This window comes from Schistocerca gregaria, chromosome 1 (genome assembly GCF_023897955.1).
Source record: "Schistocerca gregaria isolate iqSchGreg1 chromosome 1, iqSchGreg1.2, whole genome shotgun sequence".
NCBI lineage: Eukaryota > Metazoa > Arthropoda > Insecta > Orthoptera > Acrididae > Schistocerca > Schistocerca gregaria.
Genome location: NC_064920.1, coordinates 938,773,002 through 938,795,765, shown reverse-complemented (window position 1 = coordinate 938,795,765; position 22,764 = coordinate 938,773,002). Strand labels below are relative to the sequence as shown.

At 38.2% G+C, this 22,764-nt stretch overlaps 1 protein-coding gene across 5 annotated transcripts in view; it reads left to right on the top strand.

Annotated features, from left to right (window-relative positions):
- The window catches only part of LOC126275441 (trichohyalin-like), an 85,195-nt gene that overhangs the window by 29,948 nt on the left and 32,483 nt on the right, over positions 1-22,764 (top strand). For all 5 annotated transcript variants that reach the window (XM_049977198.1, XM_049977202.1, XM_049977199.1 and 2 more), the window contains exon 5: positions 1,115-1,195. In XM_049977198.1, coding sequence (XP_049833155.1) covers positions 1,115-1,195 — 81 coding nt within the window. The remainder of the gene's footprint in view (positions 1-1,114; positions 1,196-22,764) is intronic.

Genomic DNA, 22,764 nt, shown 5'->3' with positions numbered 1-22,764 from the left:
TTTCCTTAAAATACAAATATCATTGTGATTTTATAGGTGACTAGAAATAAAAACCTGTTCATTTCTGTGAAGGATGTGGATCTAGTATGTATATCGTGATCGGCGGAATAAACAGATGCTTTTGTTATTAGTAGTATTTTAGTTTCAGCACTAGCGTGTTGTTAAGAGGGTATTGTGACAAATTAAATTCCTAAGCTCAAGAGTATGGTGCCATGTTCAGACAGTAGCTTGTGCTTGTGGTTTAGCAGCGGTGAATGAAGAGCGGGGGTAGTAAAGATAAAAAAAAGGCAGTTACGTTATAGATATAAACCTAAAGACAGAGAAGTGAAAAATACAAATATAATTTCTCACCAAAAGTTGTACCATCACCAAAATTGCGAAATAATAGGTGCTATTTTATGAGTGACACTTTCACATGCACGGGGATTCCCAAAGTTTGAATTTTCTAGAAAATGAAAATTTCTCATTGTAGTAATAACCAAAGTAACAGGTTATTATATGAAAAGTATTGATTCATGGAAGCAAAAAAATTTTGAGCTACAAAACTATAATGCTTCGTTTTGGAAAGAATCATAAACGTGAAGTCTTCAGATCAAGTAAAACATTTCTAGAAAGAGGAGAATAAGGGCTTTCCAATAACCTGTCAACTATGATTCTTTTAAAGACAAGGTTGAGTTTTGATGTGCATGTGGTTTTCAGGTGTTAAGCTCTAATTATTTCTTTAAATAGAATGTTTCCATATGAACTAAATAAACTATTGTCATCAGCAGTAGCTAAATTATACTGTGAATAATGAGGTTCAGCAAGGTGGAGTGTGAATAAGAAATTATTACATGTGACTCAGTTCACTAAATTATATTAACATATTGCTTTTCTTATTGTGATAGTCACAAGATTTTTCCAGTCCAATTACTATAAAAGTTAAAATTTAGCAAGAAGCCTGCATTATATGCAAATGGCACAATTTGAAATAAAAAGTTTCTTCTGTCAGATTAATAACAAAGGTAATTTGAACATCTCTCCAACAAATTATGAAGGAACACTGCTTTTTTAATATTATGTTTCTGCAATCATTTACTTACAAATGTTGGTGGTTGTATGCTTCTCTTTGCAGGAAGGCCCTGGTGGTTACTCAGGTAGAGATCATCATAGATCACCTGAAAGAAAACGAATGAGGAGTGATGGCTATCCACAGGTTTGTGTTACAATCAGTTAATCAAAACTGTACAGAATTTTAAGGCATTCAGAGACTAACATGATTTCACACTTGTTATCGTGGTATATTTTGTTACTTTTGAAACACTGGAGTTCAATTTTACTGAGTTCATGAATTTGAGGGTAGCTCTGCGAACAAAGTAACATCATTGTTTGTTACGAGATTTATGAAAAAGATCCCTCTCTGTTGGATACAGAACAGTTAATTGGGGAAAATTTCAGCACAACACTGCTTAAAAATTTCTGATCATCCACATTTGAAAGTCTGATGTTACTGAAACATACATATGGTATCTATTTTCTTCTGTCCTAACTGTTTGTGTACTTGTGTGTTGTGAAGTATACTAATTGAAATAACTTGAAAAGTACATTAATGTTCTGTTGTGTTTAGTAGCAGGAAATAACGGAAATCATGATAGGAGCAAGATTCTAAAACACTTTTGACACTGGATGCTGATAGTACAGGAAGGCATTGTTACTGAAAGTGTGTACTTACAGATATGCAAGTGTTAATTTTCTGTAAGTAAAATTCAGTTAGTTGCACACAAAGAAGTAGAGGAAGCCCTCCTATGGAGGGAATGAGATTTCCTGCATTACATTTATGAAATAACATGCCCCCCCCCCCCCCCCCCCAACACGTGCGCACACGCGCACGCGCAAAGTGGATTGAACAGAGGTGTGAGATATTGTTGGTGGGAGTGTGGGAAAAATTGTTTTCGGTGATGGGGTTAGGAGAGAACTGTATGTTGGTTCAATAAGCTTATTGGTACCATATTTAAATGTCAGTTATTTCTTGTCATTTTAGTTAAATGAATTTAATTGCGACTGGTAAATATGGCACAAAGTCAGTGCTAACAGTTTTTTGGGAAATTAAAATGAAGGCATATAAAGATCATTCCATGACATGTGAAGTTCAGGAATGAGCACCACCTGGTTTTGAAATATACTGCAATTTTTTCATGAATGTTTGTCATAAAATGTTGAAATGTAACAGATCTGTGCAAAATTTAAAATGTAAGCTTAAGCTACAGAATACCTAGGGTTGCGAAATCTTGGTGAGCTATTTGTCAGTTTTGGCTACATCTAAGGGGACCAAAAATTGAAGCTGTTTTTAATGGTGTGGGTTATTTGGGTTAGAGGTGTAACAGTTTATACTAAAGTGTCAATTTCTGCAATGAAGCATTGATCATTTTTGTGCTACACACTGAATGGGGGGAAATTAGTCACAATAATTCTCAAGCATTTGTGACTGCAGGAATTTAAGTACACCAAATGCCCTTCAGAAGTTCCTCAGAAGTTACTTCCACTGAACTTCGTCGGACATTTCTAATGGCTGTAAAAGTTATTAGCATGTAAACATGCTATCAAAATTATCAAATTTGTGCTTAATTTGAGGCCATGTTGCTAAACATAACCACCTTCTGCTCATTTTTGGTTCATTGGAAAGAACATGTGTGTTCATAGTAAGACTTATCAGTTTTCCAGAATTTGTGTAGCAGGTTCTACTGCACAGAACTTATCTGTTAGGTGGGGGACAACTGGCCATCAGTGCCATAGGATCATTCCATTTCACCTGTTTATTGCATTTGAAACCAGGATCTTTTTTCTAGGACATTAATTTCCCGAATAGAGATGGAGAACTAGTTATTTGTGCTGAAAGTAAAGCTATTTTGAAATCAAACAATAGAAAATCCAGTGTGGTTTCAGTTGCCTGAGACTGCAGTTTGTGTGTGTGTAGTGACAATTGCTACTGGCCAAAAGCTGTAGGTGTGAAAATCTTTTTGTTGTGCCTATCTGCGACTCAGCATCTCCACTATATGGTGAGTAGCAACATTCCTTCTCAGAATATTGTTACAAACTATTTGAAAATGTCGTTTTTATTGAAAGTTACTCAAGTTAAATTTGCTGTAGGAAAAATTTTGAAGTGTTTTGGAAAATTACGTCCTGCTTCACATTATACACAACAGTACCTGATATCTCCCAGCTACTTTCCCACATTTTTGCTTTTCAAAGGAAAATTCGACATTTCTCCAGCTAGAATCAATTTAGGAAAATCTTTTTCTCTACAAAAAAGCTCCTTGGTGGTGAGATAGACTTTTTGAAGCCTAGTAAATGGTGATGTAGGTTAAGATCCCAGTGATCACACCCTGTAGCCATTCATCCTGGTGGATTCTTCCTTGCAAATAATTGACAAAAAAATTTTGGCATTTTGCATGATGATTAATAGTGTTAAAAATGTTTTATGTAGAACATAGTGTAATGGATAGGTTAAGAGCTTTACATGCAGGAAGTTGAGAGTTTGTATGTTGACATGAGCATTAAATTTTTATTATTTTTAGATCTTCATTAAATGACTTTGATCATTTTTTATTCAAGTAATTGTTTTAAATGTAATTTTTATTTATATTCCTTTGTTACATAATTTTAATCAATGTAAGAAGTTTTTCGTCTCTCTTTTTTCCTTTGTCATTCTTTTCCTCTTGGAATGTTCGTTGTTGTGAATTTATGTATAACAATTTCAGTTACTTGAAAATTCTGGTATCGTTTAAAAAACAAAATAGTAATCTATATATATGGACTGTGCAATGGTGTGAAAATGTATTTTTTTATTAAAAGATATGCAGGGTTTTTTGCGTAGTAATTGTCATTCATTTAAAATATACTGTAAAGTCCTGTTGCACTATGGATAAAGGCGGAAATTTGACTGAAAGAAGAGCATAAGTAAAATAAAAATCAAGCAATATGGGGGAATAGATATAATATATGCAATAACCTGAACGAAAAAATAGGATGTTGCAACCAAAGAAAATAAATGAAAACTAGTACTTAAAATTAATAAAAACATGTGAACAAAGATTTAAACTTAAAGAAAAGTGATAGGAAGAAAAATGATCAAATGAAGTTACTATGATTAATATGTGACAAAGGAATGGAAATAAAAATTACATTTAAATGAATTATCCAAACAAGTTTGTCATTCAGATGTAAATTTAACAGGAAAAAAAAAACCTGTAGCTGACGAGATCCGAATCCACTCCACAACCTTCTGAATGGGAAGCCCTTTATGTGTATCTAATACAACTCTCTTAATGCTATGTAGCATCATGCATACATCAGATTTTTCCCTTCTTTGTCAGGTTTTTCAGGGCTCACCAAAGTGAACAATTGCAGTTTGTGATACCTAGGTTCTTAATCTACATAACCATATACATGGTTTCAAGAAGTTGATCCCACCACAGGGGACCTCTGCTTGTGAGTCTGTTTCTAAATCAACTATTTAGAGTGGGAATTGATTCAACAAGGTTTCCTTCATTCATCAAAGCCACTGCCAGTTCAGTGGCAGAATCGACAAAAGTTTTGCTATTAGACTTTGACTTCTGTATAAAACGTATGAATTTACAATCATCACCATGAAAATGTGAAAAAATGTTTTTTTCCACCACTTTATTTGCTTCCTCTCAAAATCGTGGTAGCTCACGGCTGCTAGCTGTTGCCTACACCAGCCTTTTTTTTATTGTAATCCAAAATATAGGCTGGTTTAATCTTCTCTATCATGTAATTTTATTCTGACATTGATATTGTGTAAGGTCAGCTTCTTTCATTGTCAAAAGAAATAAATTCCTAGTGTCCTCCAATCCAGACAGCAAATGGTCTTCTCTGGGAAACTGAGTTTCTTTCAGCTTCTAGGCAGTTAGATCTCTAGATAGCCCATTTATTTTTCTCAGGTATGTACTGTAAGGCACTTATGAAAATAAATACAAAGTGTGTAGCAGAAAACATACGTGTTAGCACTGCTTATGACATTGTAAGATGGAGCATATGGAAACAAAGGTTAATGTGAACACAAAACTTTTACCACAGTGTTGTCTTGTGTTTTTGGTGGTAGTAAAGTATCAGAGAGGTATTTCTGTACAGATGTAAGACTACTTTCGAATATATATTTACTAAATTTCAGAAGTGGCCAATACAGATCCTACATCGCTGAGTTTATTGGAGTATTTTCTGTGCAGTGTAGGAGCTATGGTGCTAGTCTGTAAAGTGTTGAAGGTTTTGTTTGTGTCATAGACTCTCTGCGTAAGGCTCAAAAAATGAGCTTGAAAATATTGTCAAGCGTATACCAATGGTTATCATGGCCAAGAAATTAGATGACTGGAAAAAAGATGGCTACTCACCTGTTGTTGATTCTATTACACACACATATTTTGTTGGTGGCAATTTAGTAGGAGCTAAGGTGATAATTGTTGGTGGTTAAAACCAACAAATAGAAAAAACTGCGTGCGTGCGCGCGCATAAATTGTAACCAAGAAATTAGTCTCTTCGAGTCCAAGAACACAGTGGGTGGTGTGCTGCCAACTCAATGCCAAACCTGCAATTTTTTAAAAAGTTTTGTTTTCTGGGCAACATAGATGTTGAAACGTGAGACTGTCTAATTATGGGCAGCCCAGATGTTGGTCGTGGCTTATCACTTATGTGCGGAGTGTTTCGGCAATTCAGGGTACCATTAGATCATCTTGTAATAGATGGACAAAAAGCTATTCAGTGTATTCAAACATGATCAGCAAATTTTGTTGAGTCTATACTCTGCTTACAGATTAAATGATTTATGTTGGGAAGCTTTCCTCCTCACACAGTATGAATTATTGTGAAAGCAAAAACCATTTTACTAAAATGGCTTGCATGTTCTTTGTAAAGCAAGAGCAACTAAATTAAGCTCACAAAATAGTGTCCAATATGGCAGAATGATGTTCACAAGGAACTTGCTGCTCTGTTGTCCTCAAAGGCTTCAGGATCTGCTGTTGATAAAGTGTAAACTGCAGAAAGGGTCAGTTCGCGTTTGTCTTGGTCACTCTCCACTAAAATGTCAGTCATTGCACAAGATTCACAATACTTCAGAAAAAAAGATTCATCAAATGAAAGTGAAATTAATTAGCATATTATGATTCCTGGTGGATTTAAGTGAGATATGTTTTTGCAGCATCAGAGGCCTGTACTATATTGTCATAACCTACTGAGCGAATTGAAGCTAAAACGTTTTCTTCAAATGCCAAGATTCGAAAACATTAACATTTGTTCCAAAAAGTTTGTTTCCACGCTGTATAGTGATGTGAGCAATTTTTTGCAAGAAGAAAAGTCATTTATGATCACCTATAAAGCAATATTTCAGCTTTATTGTAGGATCATGAATTTAGTTTGACTTAAAATGTTACATGCATTGTTTCGGAAACATTAGATTGAAGGATGAAGCTACTGTACAAATGTGTGTTTCTCTTAGAAAATGCACATGCTACAACAATGGATCATGCTCATGTGACAGTATTTTCAAGCTCACTTTAACGTAATCCTGAGGACCTCCAAAATAACTGCTCTTGTTAATGAAACCAAGGTAAATGAAATGGTGATACTATGTGAAATGAAGACATCAAAGTTAGCACAAATTTGAAAACATGGCTTAAAAGTGGAAATACAAAATTATTTAACAAATGCTATTTCATAGTGAGCTGTATACAGATGAAGTATTTTATCGGATACAGTTTAATAATAGCTTTATTTTCTGCACATAAATACCAAATATGTACTGTTCTCAGTTACTGGTATTTAAACCTAGTGGAAGCCCACTTTCTAAAAATAATGTGCATAAGAACATTTTTGCAAAACAAAAATCTCAAACACAACAATGTATGTGTGCTCGATGCTCTGGTGTCTTGCAGATAGTGGGCGTTCAGTGGTGGGAATCAGCACCTTTGAACAAAGAGACTTGTAAATTTGTGCGTTAGCTAAGCTTAAAGCATTTGCGTAATGTGGACACTTTAATGTGACAGTTTTGGTTGGCAGGTGTTGAGCTACAGTTGTTTCAGATACCAGTGTAGATCAGGCTTGAATTTGACACTGTCAACATCTTTAAACAGTTCTGCAATAGCTGTTACTGAGTTCTTTGCACTGTGCAGTGCTCCTCCTCAAAAATAAACAAACAATATTGTTGAGAAAACTAATTCTGATCCATTGGAATTCAATTAAGACCACCAGAACAGACACCATGTGTTAATTTACACTTTACAGAAATGCAGAACATGTATAGGATGGAATGTAGCAATATTATGAAGAGGCTGGTTCGTACTCACCATATAGCAAAGATGCTGAGTCACAGATAATCACAACAAAAAGACTGGTACAAAATAAGCTCATGGGCAACAAGGCCTTTGACACACACACACACACACACACACACACACACACACACACACACACACACACACAGTGTGGCTTCAGCTGCCAGACTGCAGTCGTGTGTGCGTACGTGCGACAAACTCCTTGTTAGCAGAAAGCTTATAACAGTCTTACGAGGGGCTTGTTTTTATTCACAGCTTCTCTTCCTTCTGACAGTCGAAATTGTAGTTTATTTATGTTCACAGCCTACTACCAATTTATAATGTCCACATTAGTGTGTCCAGAAAACTGAATCTATTAACATATTTCAACCATACCAAAAGTCTTTCTCCACTTGCAAACAGTTATCAGCGTTGCCACAGGTTTGGAAATCAGCGAATTTCAAACAAGTTGGAGAAACTTGGAGGGGGTGGGAGAGAGAGAGAGAGAGAGAGAGAGAGAGAGAGAGAGAGAGAGAGAGACTGGAATAGTCTGTGTCTCAGATGAAACGGTGAAACGGTTTGTTTACTGAGGTGTTATGCATCGTCGCTGGATGCGTGCACCGCTTTCCTACTCCCTCATTACTACTGCTTCCCCTTCCTACTACTCCCCTCAGGTTGCAGCCCTTGCTGCTACCACCACTTCATACCACAAGCCTAGCAGTTGACCATGAGAGGCAGGAAGGCATGAGGAGTGGTTTGTTTGGATATGATTCTCAGACTCAGTAGACTCTGCTGCCAGAGACGGCGGTCATGTTTACATGAGTTGTATGTGAGTGATTGTGTGAATGTGTGTGCGCTTTCATTTCTGACAAAAGCTATGGCTGAAAATTTAGTTGTGAGCTTTTTCTATGTGCCTGCCTGCAGCTCAGCAATCATCTTTTTACGGTGCGTTGCTACCTATTCTCATTATTATTGATTCTCAGAGCATTGAACAAATTACTTGTTGTATTGCTAGATCACTGCGGTCTCATTTCAACAACACACAGTCTGTGAATAACTGGCTACATGAGTAGATTTGTGTCACGGGCCAAAACCGCAGACCATTTCTGCCAGTATCTGTTATGGATCAGGCCTGTCTATCTGAAGCTATTCGGTTCCCACTAATGTGCATGCCCTGCTGGTTGGCGCTAGTCTCACTGTCTGCCCACTGGCTGGGTCTGTCTGTGAGTGGCAAATGCAGTGGATGTTCATGGTTTATTCATGGTCTCAGATCCGCAGTGCTCCTGAGCAGGCCAGAGACCATGGGGTGATATCAGGGTGATATCACACAGTGGGTAATAACCGACAGTAAAGAACATTGTAGAAGTAACATTTTATTCTGGTTACCTACAGTGTTGGTTTATACAATTCTTCTCCATCTTATACACTTCTTTGAAGGAGCCTACTTTTCCTGGGGTTATTTCTGGAATCGGTGAAGGTATTGTATTATCAATGTGTCTTGCAACTCGAAGGAAATCTGTATTTTTGGCATGAAAGGTTTTATTTTATTCAAATAAAATAACATCAGTGGTCTTCATGAACCTTACATACCATTTGGAATTTAACAATATTATGAAAAGGATGATCAGGAAACACCATCTGCTTGCAACTTTTTTAGATATTTCCTCATTTGCACTATTGTCTCTTGTACCATAGCTGCAAAGACAGATTATCAGCTTGCATATTAACTTATCTTTGATATGTCAAAATTTGTCAGGGGAAAATGCTAAAACTTGTCTGGAAATCAGGGAATTTCACTTGGGGTACTCGTGGCAACTCTGGTTATTTTGTGTTGTATTTTTACCCAAAGTTCCTTATCGGTTCTGTCTGTAGCATTGTCACAGGTATGGGTCACACGATGTGTGTGTCCATGAAAGGTTGACATAATTACTCTGCAGGTTTTGTGAATTGGTTTTAGACAGATATTGTCTTGAAACACCTTAAACCAGAGATGTGAAAATTGTGTTGCTGCTTAGCAGAAGCAGTCATTTGTTGAAAGATTTGGAGAGCTAAAAGAAGAAAACAAGCAAAGATCATTTCAGAAAATGCTATTGAAATTTTTGTATGCTCAAGTCTTAAAGCTCCCAAATAACTGCTTATTCTTGTTAGTTTCAAAGAACAAAGGTTTTTTACAGGCACAAAGTGTGACCACTTTGTAAATTAGGGAGTCCAGTCATTTATAAACAACAAATTTAGATGCAAATTTTGCCAAAAAAGATGAAAATTACACAAAAAAATGTTACATTTTGAGGTCCATATGTATTACATACTTCCAAAATGCTCGGAAATGACAACTGCAGTTTTGTAAAAGTGAGTAAAAAGTAACATCAGTGCAGAAGTGGACTCGGCATGCTTTATCTACTTGAAAGTTATTGCAGTCCTAAAGTAGTTGAAAATTATTATTCTTTCCTAAATAAGTTTTCTTAACTTTGATCATAAAAGTTTAATGTGATTGCAGTCACGCCCCAGGTTCTGCTCGAATGAAGTGATGAGATTAGGACAAGGGAAGTATTTGGGAAGAGCAGATCATCTTTAGTGTTAAAAAAGAAAAAAATATTGACACTATTAATACATGTGAAAAAAGTTCGTGTGTCAGGCATGACTTCAATCCTAGATATGTACTATTTGCCGGCAGTTTTAAACATGTTGCTCCACTTGAGTGTATCTCTCAGGCAAGCTTACTCTTCTAGCCTTATTCAGGTGGATTTTGGGGCAGGGCCATGGTTGTGAGGTGTCTTTTGCCACTTATTGGCCTCAACCTTCCTCCTTTGTTAGCCACCTTGGTAAAGCCTACTTTCCTCCATCACCTTTCGATGTGGTTAGCCTCTTTTTATGCCACGTGCTATTTCCCATTTTAGGGGCAGTGCACTGATGCCTAGTGGATGCTGTTCTCTTCTTTAAAATTAGCTGTAGTGGATTGGGGAGGGATAGCTGTGGGATGGATGACCACTGTTGTTGCAGAGCCCAGGGAGACATTCTCCTGGCCCCACACACCTATTGGCAGTTATTTCTCTTACTTCATTTTATTTTTGTTGGTCCAAGTGATATCCATCACAATTTTAGCCTCCTCATTTTTCTGTTATGAAAATCCTATCTAGAAGCTACTTACATCTCCATTCTTAATCAGTTTGGAGGGGGTGAGAAGCAGGTGGGCTTTATCTCGCCACAGATGAGCTGTGGAAGACCCTTAGTCTGCGCTGACTTAGTATTAGCTGGACTTGTGTGTATTTTCACTTGTCTTAAAAATTTTTCTCAGCTCTAGCATCAACATTGCTTTCAAGGCCTTGATTTTACCACTCCTACATGGTTTCATGATTCAATAAGGTCATTGATTGCACCAATTCCCGATGAATTCTCTCTTGACTGAGGGATGGATGACCTTGCTGTTGAGTTCCTCAGTCCCCAACCAACCATATGTGAGAGATATCAGACAGAATGGGGATTCTGTTCGAAAATTTATCAGAATATGAAGCTAGTTGTACACAAAATGTTATCCATATTGGGCATCTGTTCTGGCACAGTTTTAACTTTGAAGCATTGACACAATGTTCTTGCTGTTTAATAAGAATCTAGAGTACTTTTATCTTTTTGCCATTGTGTTAATGCTACAGTGGGGAAGTACTTTGAGATTCAGGATGGCTTTAAGGATTCTAGTAGACACTCAGCTGGCAAGTCATGGAATACCTCCTAATAGTGTTAATCCTCCATTTGCCCAGCATAGTGCAACAACTTGACATGGTATGGATTCAACAAGTCAGTGAAGTCCTGTGTAGAAATATTGAGCCATGTTGCCTTTGTAGCTATCTGTAATTGCAAAAGTGTTGATTGTGCAGGATTTTGTGCATGAGCAGACCTCTTGCTTAGGCAGTTATTACACTTATCATATTTCTTTTACAAGGAAATGTGATCAAATATTGCTCAACTTTCTTTGACCAAGATCTTTCATATTTTCATCAAAGTTCAACATGGCTGACAAAAATAATTTACTATGTGCTGCAGTTATTTGTACCACATTGCAGCAGTATAGAAAGGAAACATACTTTGGTGAAACTGTGGATTTCATGTTGAGGTAATAAAAGCATACAGAAAATTTGTTCAGAGAGCTGCAAGTGGATGATGTCAAGTCTTACATAAGTTATTTAAGAATGAGTGAGAGTGCATTTCAGTATTTGCTCAATAAAGTGGTTCCTCATATAAAAAAAGAATACTCACTTGAGAAATATGACATGTGCTTAAGACAGGCTCACCATAACACTGCAATTTCTTGCTACAGGAAAGAGCTATTTTAGTGTACAGTACAGCACTTGAATATCACAGTGCACAGTAACCAAAATAATTCTAGAAACGTATGAAGCTATCTATAAACTACCGGAGGAAGTATATCTGAAGGTAAATAAATGTTTATACACTATATGGGCAATAAGAAATTTTTTATTTTTGAATAATTCAATTAAAAGAATTTGTGATTTCAACACCCACAAAATTAATAAAAGGTACAAAACAGATGAAGTGGCATCAAGAATTCAAAAATTGACAAAGTAGAGTGTAGAGCTAATAAAAAATTTATTGTGAAGTATTTCGTATTCCAGCTTGCTGAAAAACTGCCTGGATGTTTCCCCAATGTATAGATGGTTGGTCATAGATGTGTTAGTGGATGGGGAGTTGCCTGCAGTGTATCCCTCCTTCCCATCACCACATAATTAATGGCATGCTCTGTGTCCCTTGCCTACATCCCCCCCCCCCCCCCCCCCCAACCCCCACTCGAAGCAAGGTTATTTAAAAGAGCTGAAGGAACACACCAACTTAATTTTGCAGCCTTTTTTACAAATGCTACAGACGTCACAGTTGTAGTGGTGCCAGCACTCCAAACAACTAAATTTCACATGGCAGCGACCCAGAAGACGAACAGCTTATGAACAAATCTAAGGTTCTAGATTTGATGACATTTAATTGATGAAAGGTGAGATTTGACAGAGTTCCCTATTACACTATCAAATTTCTTTGACATAAATATTTGATGTATTAGCTTTGACAAAGAGAGATGATGATGTAACAGCCTTGTGTCCAATAAATGTTAAGAGGGGATTCACATTTAGCTATCTGAGTAGCAGATAATTCGCTTGAATTGTCCAGAATGTTCTTCAAATTAGTCACAAACGGTTCTGGCCCGGTGACATGGCCCATTGTCAACCATAACAATTTCATCATTGTTCGGGAACAGAAGGCCATGAATGGCTTCAAACTACCTGAACATAACCATTTACAGTCAATGATCAGTTCAGTCGGACGAGAGGACCAAGTCCATTCAAAGTAGGCACAGCCCACACATTTATGATGCCACTGCCAGCTTGCACAGTGCCTTGTTGACAACTTGGGTCCATGGCTTTGTGAGGTCTGTGCCGCACTTGAAACCCACCATCAGTCTTACCAACTGAAATCGTGACTCGCCTGAGTAGGCCTATTTCTCCTGTCATCTAGGGTCCAACTAATATGGTCACAAGTCCAGGAGAAGCACTGCAAGTGATGTCATGCTGTTAACAAAGGCACTTGAACCAATTATCTGCTGCATAACCCAGTGATGCTATATTTCGCTGCAATGTGTGTATGTTCCACATTGACTTCTGTGGTTATTTCACTCAGTGTAAGCATACTTGCCAAGTTTAAGATAAGCTATAAGAGCACATTTCTCAAAAGTGAATGGAATGTTTGAATGGTTATGTAGAACCCCCTTACATTTGCTCCCAGTAATCATCCTCTCCCCCCCCCCCCCCCCCTACCAAAGTGCCAATGTATTGTGTATAAAATATCCATATAATTACATAAGTTTCTCCTCGTGTTAGGATCTTTAGTGGAGACTGAGCTGATGTGGTTATGATACTATTGGTTCAGGAGGCTGAGCTTGGGAGTTGATGTAAGTCGCTGTTGTAGACTGAGGCGTCTGTGAAACAGTGTTGTCTGGAAACATATTTGTTACTTATGATCTTTGTGTCAGTTGTCTACTCCAGTGGGACAGTAGGCATGCCGATTTGCAGTCTAGAGTGCAGGAAGGCTGTGGACATTGTGCTTCATAGTTTGTGGGCTTGATGTAGGTCAGCTCCCAACGGCGATGTCGTGAAGGTAACTGCAACAGGAGTCTACAGGTATAGGCTCACCACGATGTGCTAATGACACATATGGCTTGCACCTGTGCTCTCTGACAGATGTGCATTTTAGTGGGTGCCAACAGCATATCATGGATGATGGGAGTCACATTCTAAGCCCAGGACCCAAATTAGCAACACAGTATATAGCCAGGGAGGCAGTACTAAAGTGGCTCGCCCGACAGGTTGTAGGTAGTAGTCACATAGTACAGCCCATTGTGAGGGTAACATCCAGTTTAGTCTTCATCTTCAGTCATGGAGGTGACCCAGTAGCAGTGGCTGCTTGCTGCGGTGAAGTTCTATTACAGCTGATTGGCTGTGATCTCAAAGGCGATGTGTTTTCTCGTCAGCAGGCAGCGCACTATGATATACCAACCAAGTTATCCTGAAAATGGTGAGACTATAATTGTCGGAATCATAGATACAGGCAGATGACGAGATAGGGAGAGTGAGGCTTCTGAAACAGTCGTATGTAAGCTGAACATAATGTTATTGTAGCTGGCGATGTGGTTATTTGCCCTCAGCTTTTGGTGGGGTCTCAGAAACTGTCAGTTCTCCTTGTCTTCACACTTCAGTCAGTGCTAGGACACCATGCAGTGGCAGAGCTCGGAGGTTACATGTTATAGGTCTGTATTGAAATGCTTGTAGAATGACGCATCTGATGCTGCCATATTGTGCTGTTTGCATGCTTAATTACAGTCAGGTTCAATATAGAAATGTGGTACAAGTGGCCCCCTGCCTTCTACAACATTGGCACTATTTTTGTGGCACAGGTACCAATTGTGACAAGGTATTGAGCCAGATCAGGTTCTTTACCATCTGTGCCAGATAATGACTTAAAATTTTATATGTGCCCCGAGGATTTGATCTGCTGGGCAACAGTTTTAGCTTGGTTAAGTATTAATGAAGAAATATATTTGAAATTCCTGTCATTTGTAAGTAAGTTCTTGATCAGAAAGGATGTGATGGAAGAAGCAACAACACCACATAAAAGTTGCAATTTATAGTGATTGAAAAGCCTTCTAAATACAAGCATCTATCTGTTTGCATATTTTATAATTGTTAGCTTATGTTCCTAGTCTCTAATAGCTGTGGGTTTATAATTTCCTTCCAGTTAATTTTTTCTCTTCCAGTTGGCCCCCATGAAAGTATCTTTTTAATAGCACATTTCTCAGAAGTCAGTTGCTATATATTTTGTAAAAAGATTACGTATAGTATCCCTCTTTGCCTTGTACTGATACGTTCTCAAATGCTAGAGAGACAAGGCTTATTGTCATATCAAAATGAACTCATATTAATTTGTAATTGATTTTCTTCAAATTGCTTAAAATGATGCCTCTGCAGAGACCAGCCTCACAGCTACAAGTATTTGTACCATCTTGCACAGAGTTTATACACAAGCTCATTGCTTTTGCTTGTTGGTATGTGGAAGTGATTGAGTTAGTCAAGCCATAAACATTTTGAATGTTCAGATGTTTGCCCACTAACTTGCTGTACAGATGCTTAAGTGGGTTTGTCAAACTGTAGACACTGGGTGTAAGCAAGAGCAAGTTGCAAAACCCTGTATGTGTGACTCCAATTTTCCATTGGGGAGTTTCTGTGAATTAGCTGCAAACAGATTTCCTATCCTGTCATGGGAAGGTAAACTCTCAAACCTACTGTACTCCATTTGATTTGAGAAAAGTGGCGCAATGACTGACATTTGATTGCTACTTACGGAATCAATCTGTCTGTTATGATTAACAGGGGAATGGTGTGTGATTTTGCAACCTCTTATAAATTTTTTGTACTACAATAATGCATCCAGTGAAACCAGTGTCAAAATTGCATCTGCTAAATTGCATGAAGTAGTATTTTACAGTATAAGAATAAGAAAAGATTTTGACCTTTCACAAAGGAAAAAGTATCCAAACTCATTAGTGCCATTACTACTGGGGTAACATGGCACAAATCCATTGTAAACTGACAAGAACACTTCCGTTTCTCCAATGTTAGTTTCATTGACAGATAAAACCTTGTTAATAGTACTTGTATTTTCACAATATTATGAAAAGGAAAGTTGCTACTCACCACATAGTGGAGACACTGAGTCACAAATAGGCAAAACAAAAAGACTTGTCACACTGTAAGCTTTCAGCCAAAAAGGCCTTCACCAAAAACACACACACTCTCTCTCTCTCTCTCTCTCTCTCTCTCTCTCTCTCTCTCGGCAGCTGCTAGAGGCTGCAGTCGTGTGTGCATGCATGTGCGTCCGTGTCGTCTGTTTTGACAAAGGCCATGATGGCTGAAAGCTTCTGTTGTCAGTCTTTGTTGTGCCTATCTGTGACTCAGCGTTCCCACTGTACGGTGAATAGCAACTTTCATTTTCATAATATTGTTACATTCTATCCCGGATTTTCCATTGTGTAATTGTTTTTTCTTTATATAAGCAAACTAACAAATTTTTTATTTTTGTGCAGGTTATAGAGCTCTACTTCGTGCGATATCATTGAATCCTTGTAATGTTTTCAGTCTTGCAATGTTGAAATAGGGAGAATGTATGAAACTGAAATAACAGAATTGTTCCTGAAAGCAGAAGTAATTTCCAATATTGTATTTGGAATATTTGTCATAAAATAAGTACCAGATTTTGTTGAATTCTTGGTGAGGACAGATGTGTTTTATACAGTGATATAAAAATAGTTGGCATAAAGTGATTACTGAAAGCAAATGGCACATGGTACAGTAAGTACTGCTGCATTGTATAAGGAACTGGATCGCTCTCTTGAGCAAGAAACTGTTAATAGTAACATTATTGTGTGATTTCAACTTTGAATTGTGAGGTTCCTCTATGATACTTCAAATCACATGTAACTAATGCTGAGACAAAACAACAGTTGACTACAAACATTTTAAGCTCTGTCAGATAATGTTATGTAGGAGTTCGGTTACAAAACAAATGACTTTTGGTGCAAATTTGTCTACTTCACAGTGATGACCAAAACGTTAAGATCATCTGCACATCGGTGCTGCATAAATTCAACAAGGCTTTCATGGGTGCTGGGGGTATATTGAACCATATGTCTACATGCAGGTCACACATTACTCATAAATTATGGGCTGGTGGTTTGTGGACATGGAACTGGTGTCAGATACTATCTCAAATGTGTTACATTGGATTAAGATCAGGTGCATTCAGTGGGCAAGACTTGTTTACTATAATTATCAAACCACTGTATCATTATTCTTGCCTTGTGACTTTTAATGTTATCCTTCTTGAGTATGCCATTGTCACTGGGATGGATGTCAAGCATGAAGGAATTATGTGGTCCACTGGTGTGTCAATGATGTCCTAAGTGGTCTTGATGCTATTGTTACCATAGGTCCCATGGAAGCTCAGGGAATGTGCCCCAGAGCATAATACTGTCCCTATTTACCTGCTTCTATGTTTACAGTCTGAATTTTGAGCAGCTATTCGCATGAAGGATGGTGTTTCTAGGCGCGATCACTCACCTGTTGTCTCAGATGTAATTAAACACATTGCTATTTATCAAGGACAAATCTCTCTCATTTCATACCAACTGCAATCACAACAGACAATGTTGTTGGACAACAGGGAACAAGTAGAAATAATCTGCTGCAGTGCTCAATGTTGAATGTAGTGCACTGAACTGCTTCTTATACTGAGTGAGTTGGTGCAGTGGTTAGTACACTGGACCTGCATTTGGGAGGACGACAGGTCACTCGCGACTGCCCATCCTAATTTAGGTATTCTGTGATTTCCCAAAATCACTTCTCATAAATGCCTTTATGGTTCTTGTGAAAGGAAAGACAGACTTCCTTCCCCATCGTTCCCTACCGCGATGGGCCCCGATGACCTCGCTGTTTAGTCTCCTCGCCCAAACCAACCAACCAACCAACCTGTGTGCTCTGAAACACTTTGCCTGTACCAGCATTATATTTGGTTCTCGGTCTATTTTGCAGTCTGTGAGATTGCCACCTATCTTCATTTTCAGAATGGACAAGCCACTGACCTTCACACACCAACACCTTGTCATCTACTTGTAGTTTCACCATCCTTGAAATATTTCCCATATGTGCTCAAAACAGTAGCACATGAACAGTCAACCAGCTTCACCAATTAAAACATTATCAATCACAAACTCCAGCCTGTAACGATCTGCCCGTCATAAGTCACTTAGGTGTGGATCATATTGTCCCTCCATTTATTTCCTTTACAATGTCAAGTGCCCACAACACACCAGAGAGCTTTCCTTCTTGCAATGGACAGTGGTCATAATGTTTTGACACAAGAGAGTATATTCAACTAGTTGTAGGTGTCTTGAAAGTAGGACCTACTGGATAAAGACTCTTTACCTTTAAGAAGCCAGAATTCCTGTAGTGCCAACACACACTTTAAATATTGATGAGTCTCTTCCTAGCATTTAGAACTGTTACTTCATCAAAGGGACAGAGGCGATAAGTTGTGTAAAGTTGGGAGGGAGATTACTCTGATCCTAGAATGTGAAGGACTCACTTGATACGTTGAGAGGTGACAGATAAATGAGTCAGAGGTGAGAATTCAAAACATTGTGCTAGCTTTGGCTCAGATGACAGGACAGTGAGACAAGCAATGACCACCAAACTGACATATCACTAAATCAGAAAATCAAATTGTAACCATGAAACTTTGATGATAGTCCTAGTCTACATATCAGCTCTTCACTGCAACACATTTCAACCCGATGGATGACGTGATCAAGACCCTGGTTGAAGAAGTTGGCATTTTGGCTGTTGAGGAATCCTTCTGCTTTGAAAATCATTGTGGAAATGCTTGCCACACTAAAGTTTCTTCATCAGAGGGAAGAGGTAGTAGTCATTGGGTGTCACACCAGGAGATTAGTAGATGATACGGCATTCGATAGACCAATGCAGCAGCATCACAGCAGCTGTCCTGTGCAGTATGAGCCTTGACACCACCTAGTAATCTGGTCACGAGATTTCGGTAGAATGCTGCTGTGATGATTTACCCTTTAAAGAGGCATCCATACAATGCTTTTTGTGTTCAACTTCATGTATGCACACAAATTCCCAACAGCACAACTATGTATGCATATTTGTACATGGCTAATTTACTAGGAATGGAGGCCACAGGTGAAGCACGTTGCTTTCCGACTTTGGTGGGAATCTTAGTGCTTTTTAGCAGACTAACGGCCACTAGGACCTGAGTGTGTGTAGTAAGTTGAGATTGTGCTGTGAAGCGATCAATGTGCAATAATTTGTGTTGACTTCAAAGGAAGTGTGCTGAAATTTATAGATTACACGAGTCATATGGAATGCTGCTGCTAAAGATTATTTGAATAAAAATTGGAAATGTGATGCTCTGAGTGTAAAGTATTACATACGTTTCCAATCATATAATTGCAAAGAACAAGTCTGTGTAAGTTTCAGAGTAGTAAAACAAGGAAGAAAGGGCCACAATTTATGGGAAGTGTAGTATATGAAAACTGTGGACGAATATTCATGCTGTGGTAACTTAAAAAATACAACTGCTGAGGAGCTTGACATCTGAACAAAACAAATGACAGGCTAAATGCATCTCCTCAGCAAACTACTAGAAATAGAAATGAAAGACCTTGACAAAGCAAAGGATACAAAACTGGAAAACTCAACCTCCCTTCCAGTGGCTGCTGGCGTTCATGTAGTTTTCAAGTGTGTCTAGTCTGAGGATGTTAATCTACATATAATATTTCATGATTAAAATTGTGTAAACAACTTTTTTGTAAAATAAAATACAAATGATGCATTTAAAGTAAATTACGCTTTACATAGCGATGACAAACCTCCCTCAACTATTTTTCAGTTTCAGGAATAATCACTGAAATGAAATGCTTAGTTTTGGAATAAGAAATAAACTGATACATGTAGCTAACGAAATACTGTTGCCAGCCTTATCGCTAAGCAGAAAATGTAAAACCTCACTGTGACATCCTCCTGAAATTTGCAAACAAAGTGTTGCCACTTTGTATTTCTTGTACCTCTCTTATTTAGATTCTTCTTCACCTACTGTCGCTACTGTGTTTTCTTTTTCTGTCATACTTTTGTGATAATAAATGCAGCACAAATTCCCGAGCAAAGAAGAAGCCATTGCAGACTGCTTGCGAAGTGATGCAACGTATGGACATGAGAATGCCCCCGTGTGTGTGTGTGTGTGTGTGTGTGTGTGTGTGTGTGTGTGTGTGTGTGTGTGTGTGTGCGTGTGTGCGCGCATCCTATCCACAAATTTTTGTGTGTACCCTGTTATTCCTGTGCATCTGTGATTGTGCCCAAGGAAAGACACATCTTGTGAACACACATTAATGATCATCAGAAGTTAACCCTACTCATTGGCAGTCAAAAGCTCAGAATCACCTTTACCTATAATGGTATAGTCTTCGCTTTTTCATTGTTGTTGAATCCTCATTCCAGCTACTTGTTTCATTTTTTTGTCTTGTGGTCATAGTGACTGACTTGCCCGTAGTGAAGAGGCAGCTAGAGAGAGCTGCCTAGATTTGCTTGACAAAGCTGCAACATTTCCCCTGCTGCCTTTGTTCTGCAGGCTATTTGAATAGGTGTAAGCAGTCACAGAAACCAGCAAGCAGTGACTTGTGTTGAAAGCTGGTCCTTCACTTTTCCCATTATCGTCTAAATTGCAATACACTGGTTTTCAAGGTCAATGGCTTCCACTTCCTTTGAGATGCCATCTTCTTCACAGAAAGAGGGTCTGCTGCTTTGTTCATTGTCTTGTTTGACAATACTGAAAGTGTCTGTGACACCTAACCACTGTTTCATATTGCTGCACAATGCTCCACTGCATCAAGATGATGTGTGCTCTTATTTTGGCTCCTCTATTGGTTTACTGTACTAAATTACTGTAGTGCACATGGTCATAGTTTACTTTGACTACTACTCATATTCCTGCATACCAGCATTCCCCCAGACTTGAAGAGAGATGTTTGAGAAACTACTTGGAATCATATATATGCTGATGTAACTCTTGCTGTTTGAGAGAGAATTGAATCAAATTTTGCACATGTTGACGTTATATTCATTGGCTACAATCAAGATCTTTCCAATTTTTTGTCAAATAATTTGATCAGAATGTTGATGGGTGCTTTCAGAATGCATCAGGAATGTTTCCTCAAAGGTTAGTTTACTTATCACTTTCAAAAAGTGGTATGTTGTTTTTAGTAATTAGCTAAACAAATCTATAGACCAGCTTTGTAATATCTCAGAAGTCTCGCAAGAAGTTTTAATTTGTGTGAGATACATGGCAATTTTTTCTTCACAAAAATTAACTACATTGCACTATGAAAAATTTTGTACCACATGATTTTGTATTATGGTACGTACAAAGTCTGTAGTAAATTTCACCTTTTTATTCGCAGTGCTTCAGCAGGAAATGTGACTTACACACTGAAAAATGAAAGTTGTGGGAAATGCAGAAAAAGATAAGATTTATGCCAAAAATGAGTACCTTAATGTTCGCTGTAACCATACATCTGGTCTTTATTGTCTTTGTGTAGCTGTGTTTCCCTGGGGTGATCTTTCTTGCATTACCTTTTGGTGAAACTAAACAATGGAAACTTCAGGTAGGAATATCAGTAATGTAGGAAGAGAGATTGCTACTTTAAAGAGATATGTTAGTTCACAGTAAGTAGCAATCTCTTTTCCTACATTGTTGGTGTGCTCTTTTGGCAGATACCATTCACTGACATTTCAGTACTAGCATTACACATCAATCTTAACAAGTTTTCAGTGAATCAAATTCCATCACATCCTAGTCTCATAAGGGCGCTGTTTCTTCCAGCATTACCACCATTGAATGTTGGAAAAGCATCTTACAAGGAATTTTAACAGTAGCAGATAAGTGAAATGTTGTCTTTGGGTCTCTCTCCTAAATGAAGTTATTAAAGCTTTCATTTGGGTTTTGTGTTCAGTGTGTGTATTTCTTTAAAATGGTAATTGATTACATTGTAAGTGGAGGCACACAGCCACCTATACTCTACAGATGTCTTCTCTGATGGCAGGAAATAATAAAATATCACAAACAAGGCAAGGACAGAGTTGCGGAGCAAAGGAGGTGGCTCTGTCCATTTGTTGAAACAATATAGCATTTACATCTTTTGTGTGATGGCAAAAAATTTCAACATTCTGATCAATTTTACATACCTACCCCCTAAACGTCCATCGATGTTAATTCCCCCCCCCCCCCCCCCTCCATTTTCTTTCATCTTTCCCCAATTCTTTAGTTCTTACCTGCCCGCCACCAACATCTCTGCTTTCCTCTTGGTTCTTAATTGGATTTTTCATGTTTCTCATCTTAGAAATTGAACTGTACTTCTCATTCTGTCCTGTCATCTGTCCCAAAGTTGATACATTACTTACCAAAATACCAGGTATTACCTTTCATGTGCCATACGCCTGACATCCTGCCCCCCTTTCATCCTGGTTTACACATAACATGAGTCCCTTGCATCCTGGTGTCTTGAGTGACCTGCCTCCCTTCCCAAATATATTCCTCTTTCCTCCCCGATAAAGGAACCAACAGTTTGGAAAGCTGAAAACATAATTTTTTCCTACACTTTTTTGTTATAGGCGGTATTGGAATTTTACCTCCTGAAGGTTATTGGTGGCTACTAAACCCTCTCTACATAATTTTTCAGTTAGATTACACAGAATTCCTTAAGCACCCTTATGAAGGATTTATGTTCCAGGAGGCATGTTTTCTTTTATTGTGATTTTATGAATGAGTCTTATGTGCAAAGCTTCCATTAACATTTCACTGATGTTACAGAACACAATGCATTCTGAACCATTTGGCTGGTATGTTTGTGCTATTCTTTAATGAGAGCTTTTTAAAGTTCCAGAAAAGGAAAGCCACATTGTGAGAAGTATTTCCTTGATGTTATATTTTGAATAGTTCTAAGCTGGACCTTTCTCCTTTGGTGGCTTCATTTTCCTGGATTGTCACCAAGATTTGGTTGCCTCCAGAGTTCACTGTATTCAGTGCCTAATACCTCTGATCCTGAGGGAACTGGAGGAGATGAGATGTGCCATGCTGCTAAAGTCCTCATCTCTTCAGCCACTGTGCGTACCCTTTAGTCTCTGCAACAGTTGTATCCAGCCAATAAAGTAGTCCAGGGTGTCTGCCTCTACTTACTAAGGCTGGGAAAGGAGATGTCTCTGCTGAGTTGCAGGACACACAGGTGGTGCGGAGATCAAAGGGTGGGTGTAGCAGGCAGAGGCATGTTGTGCCCCCTCAG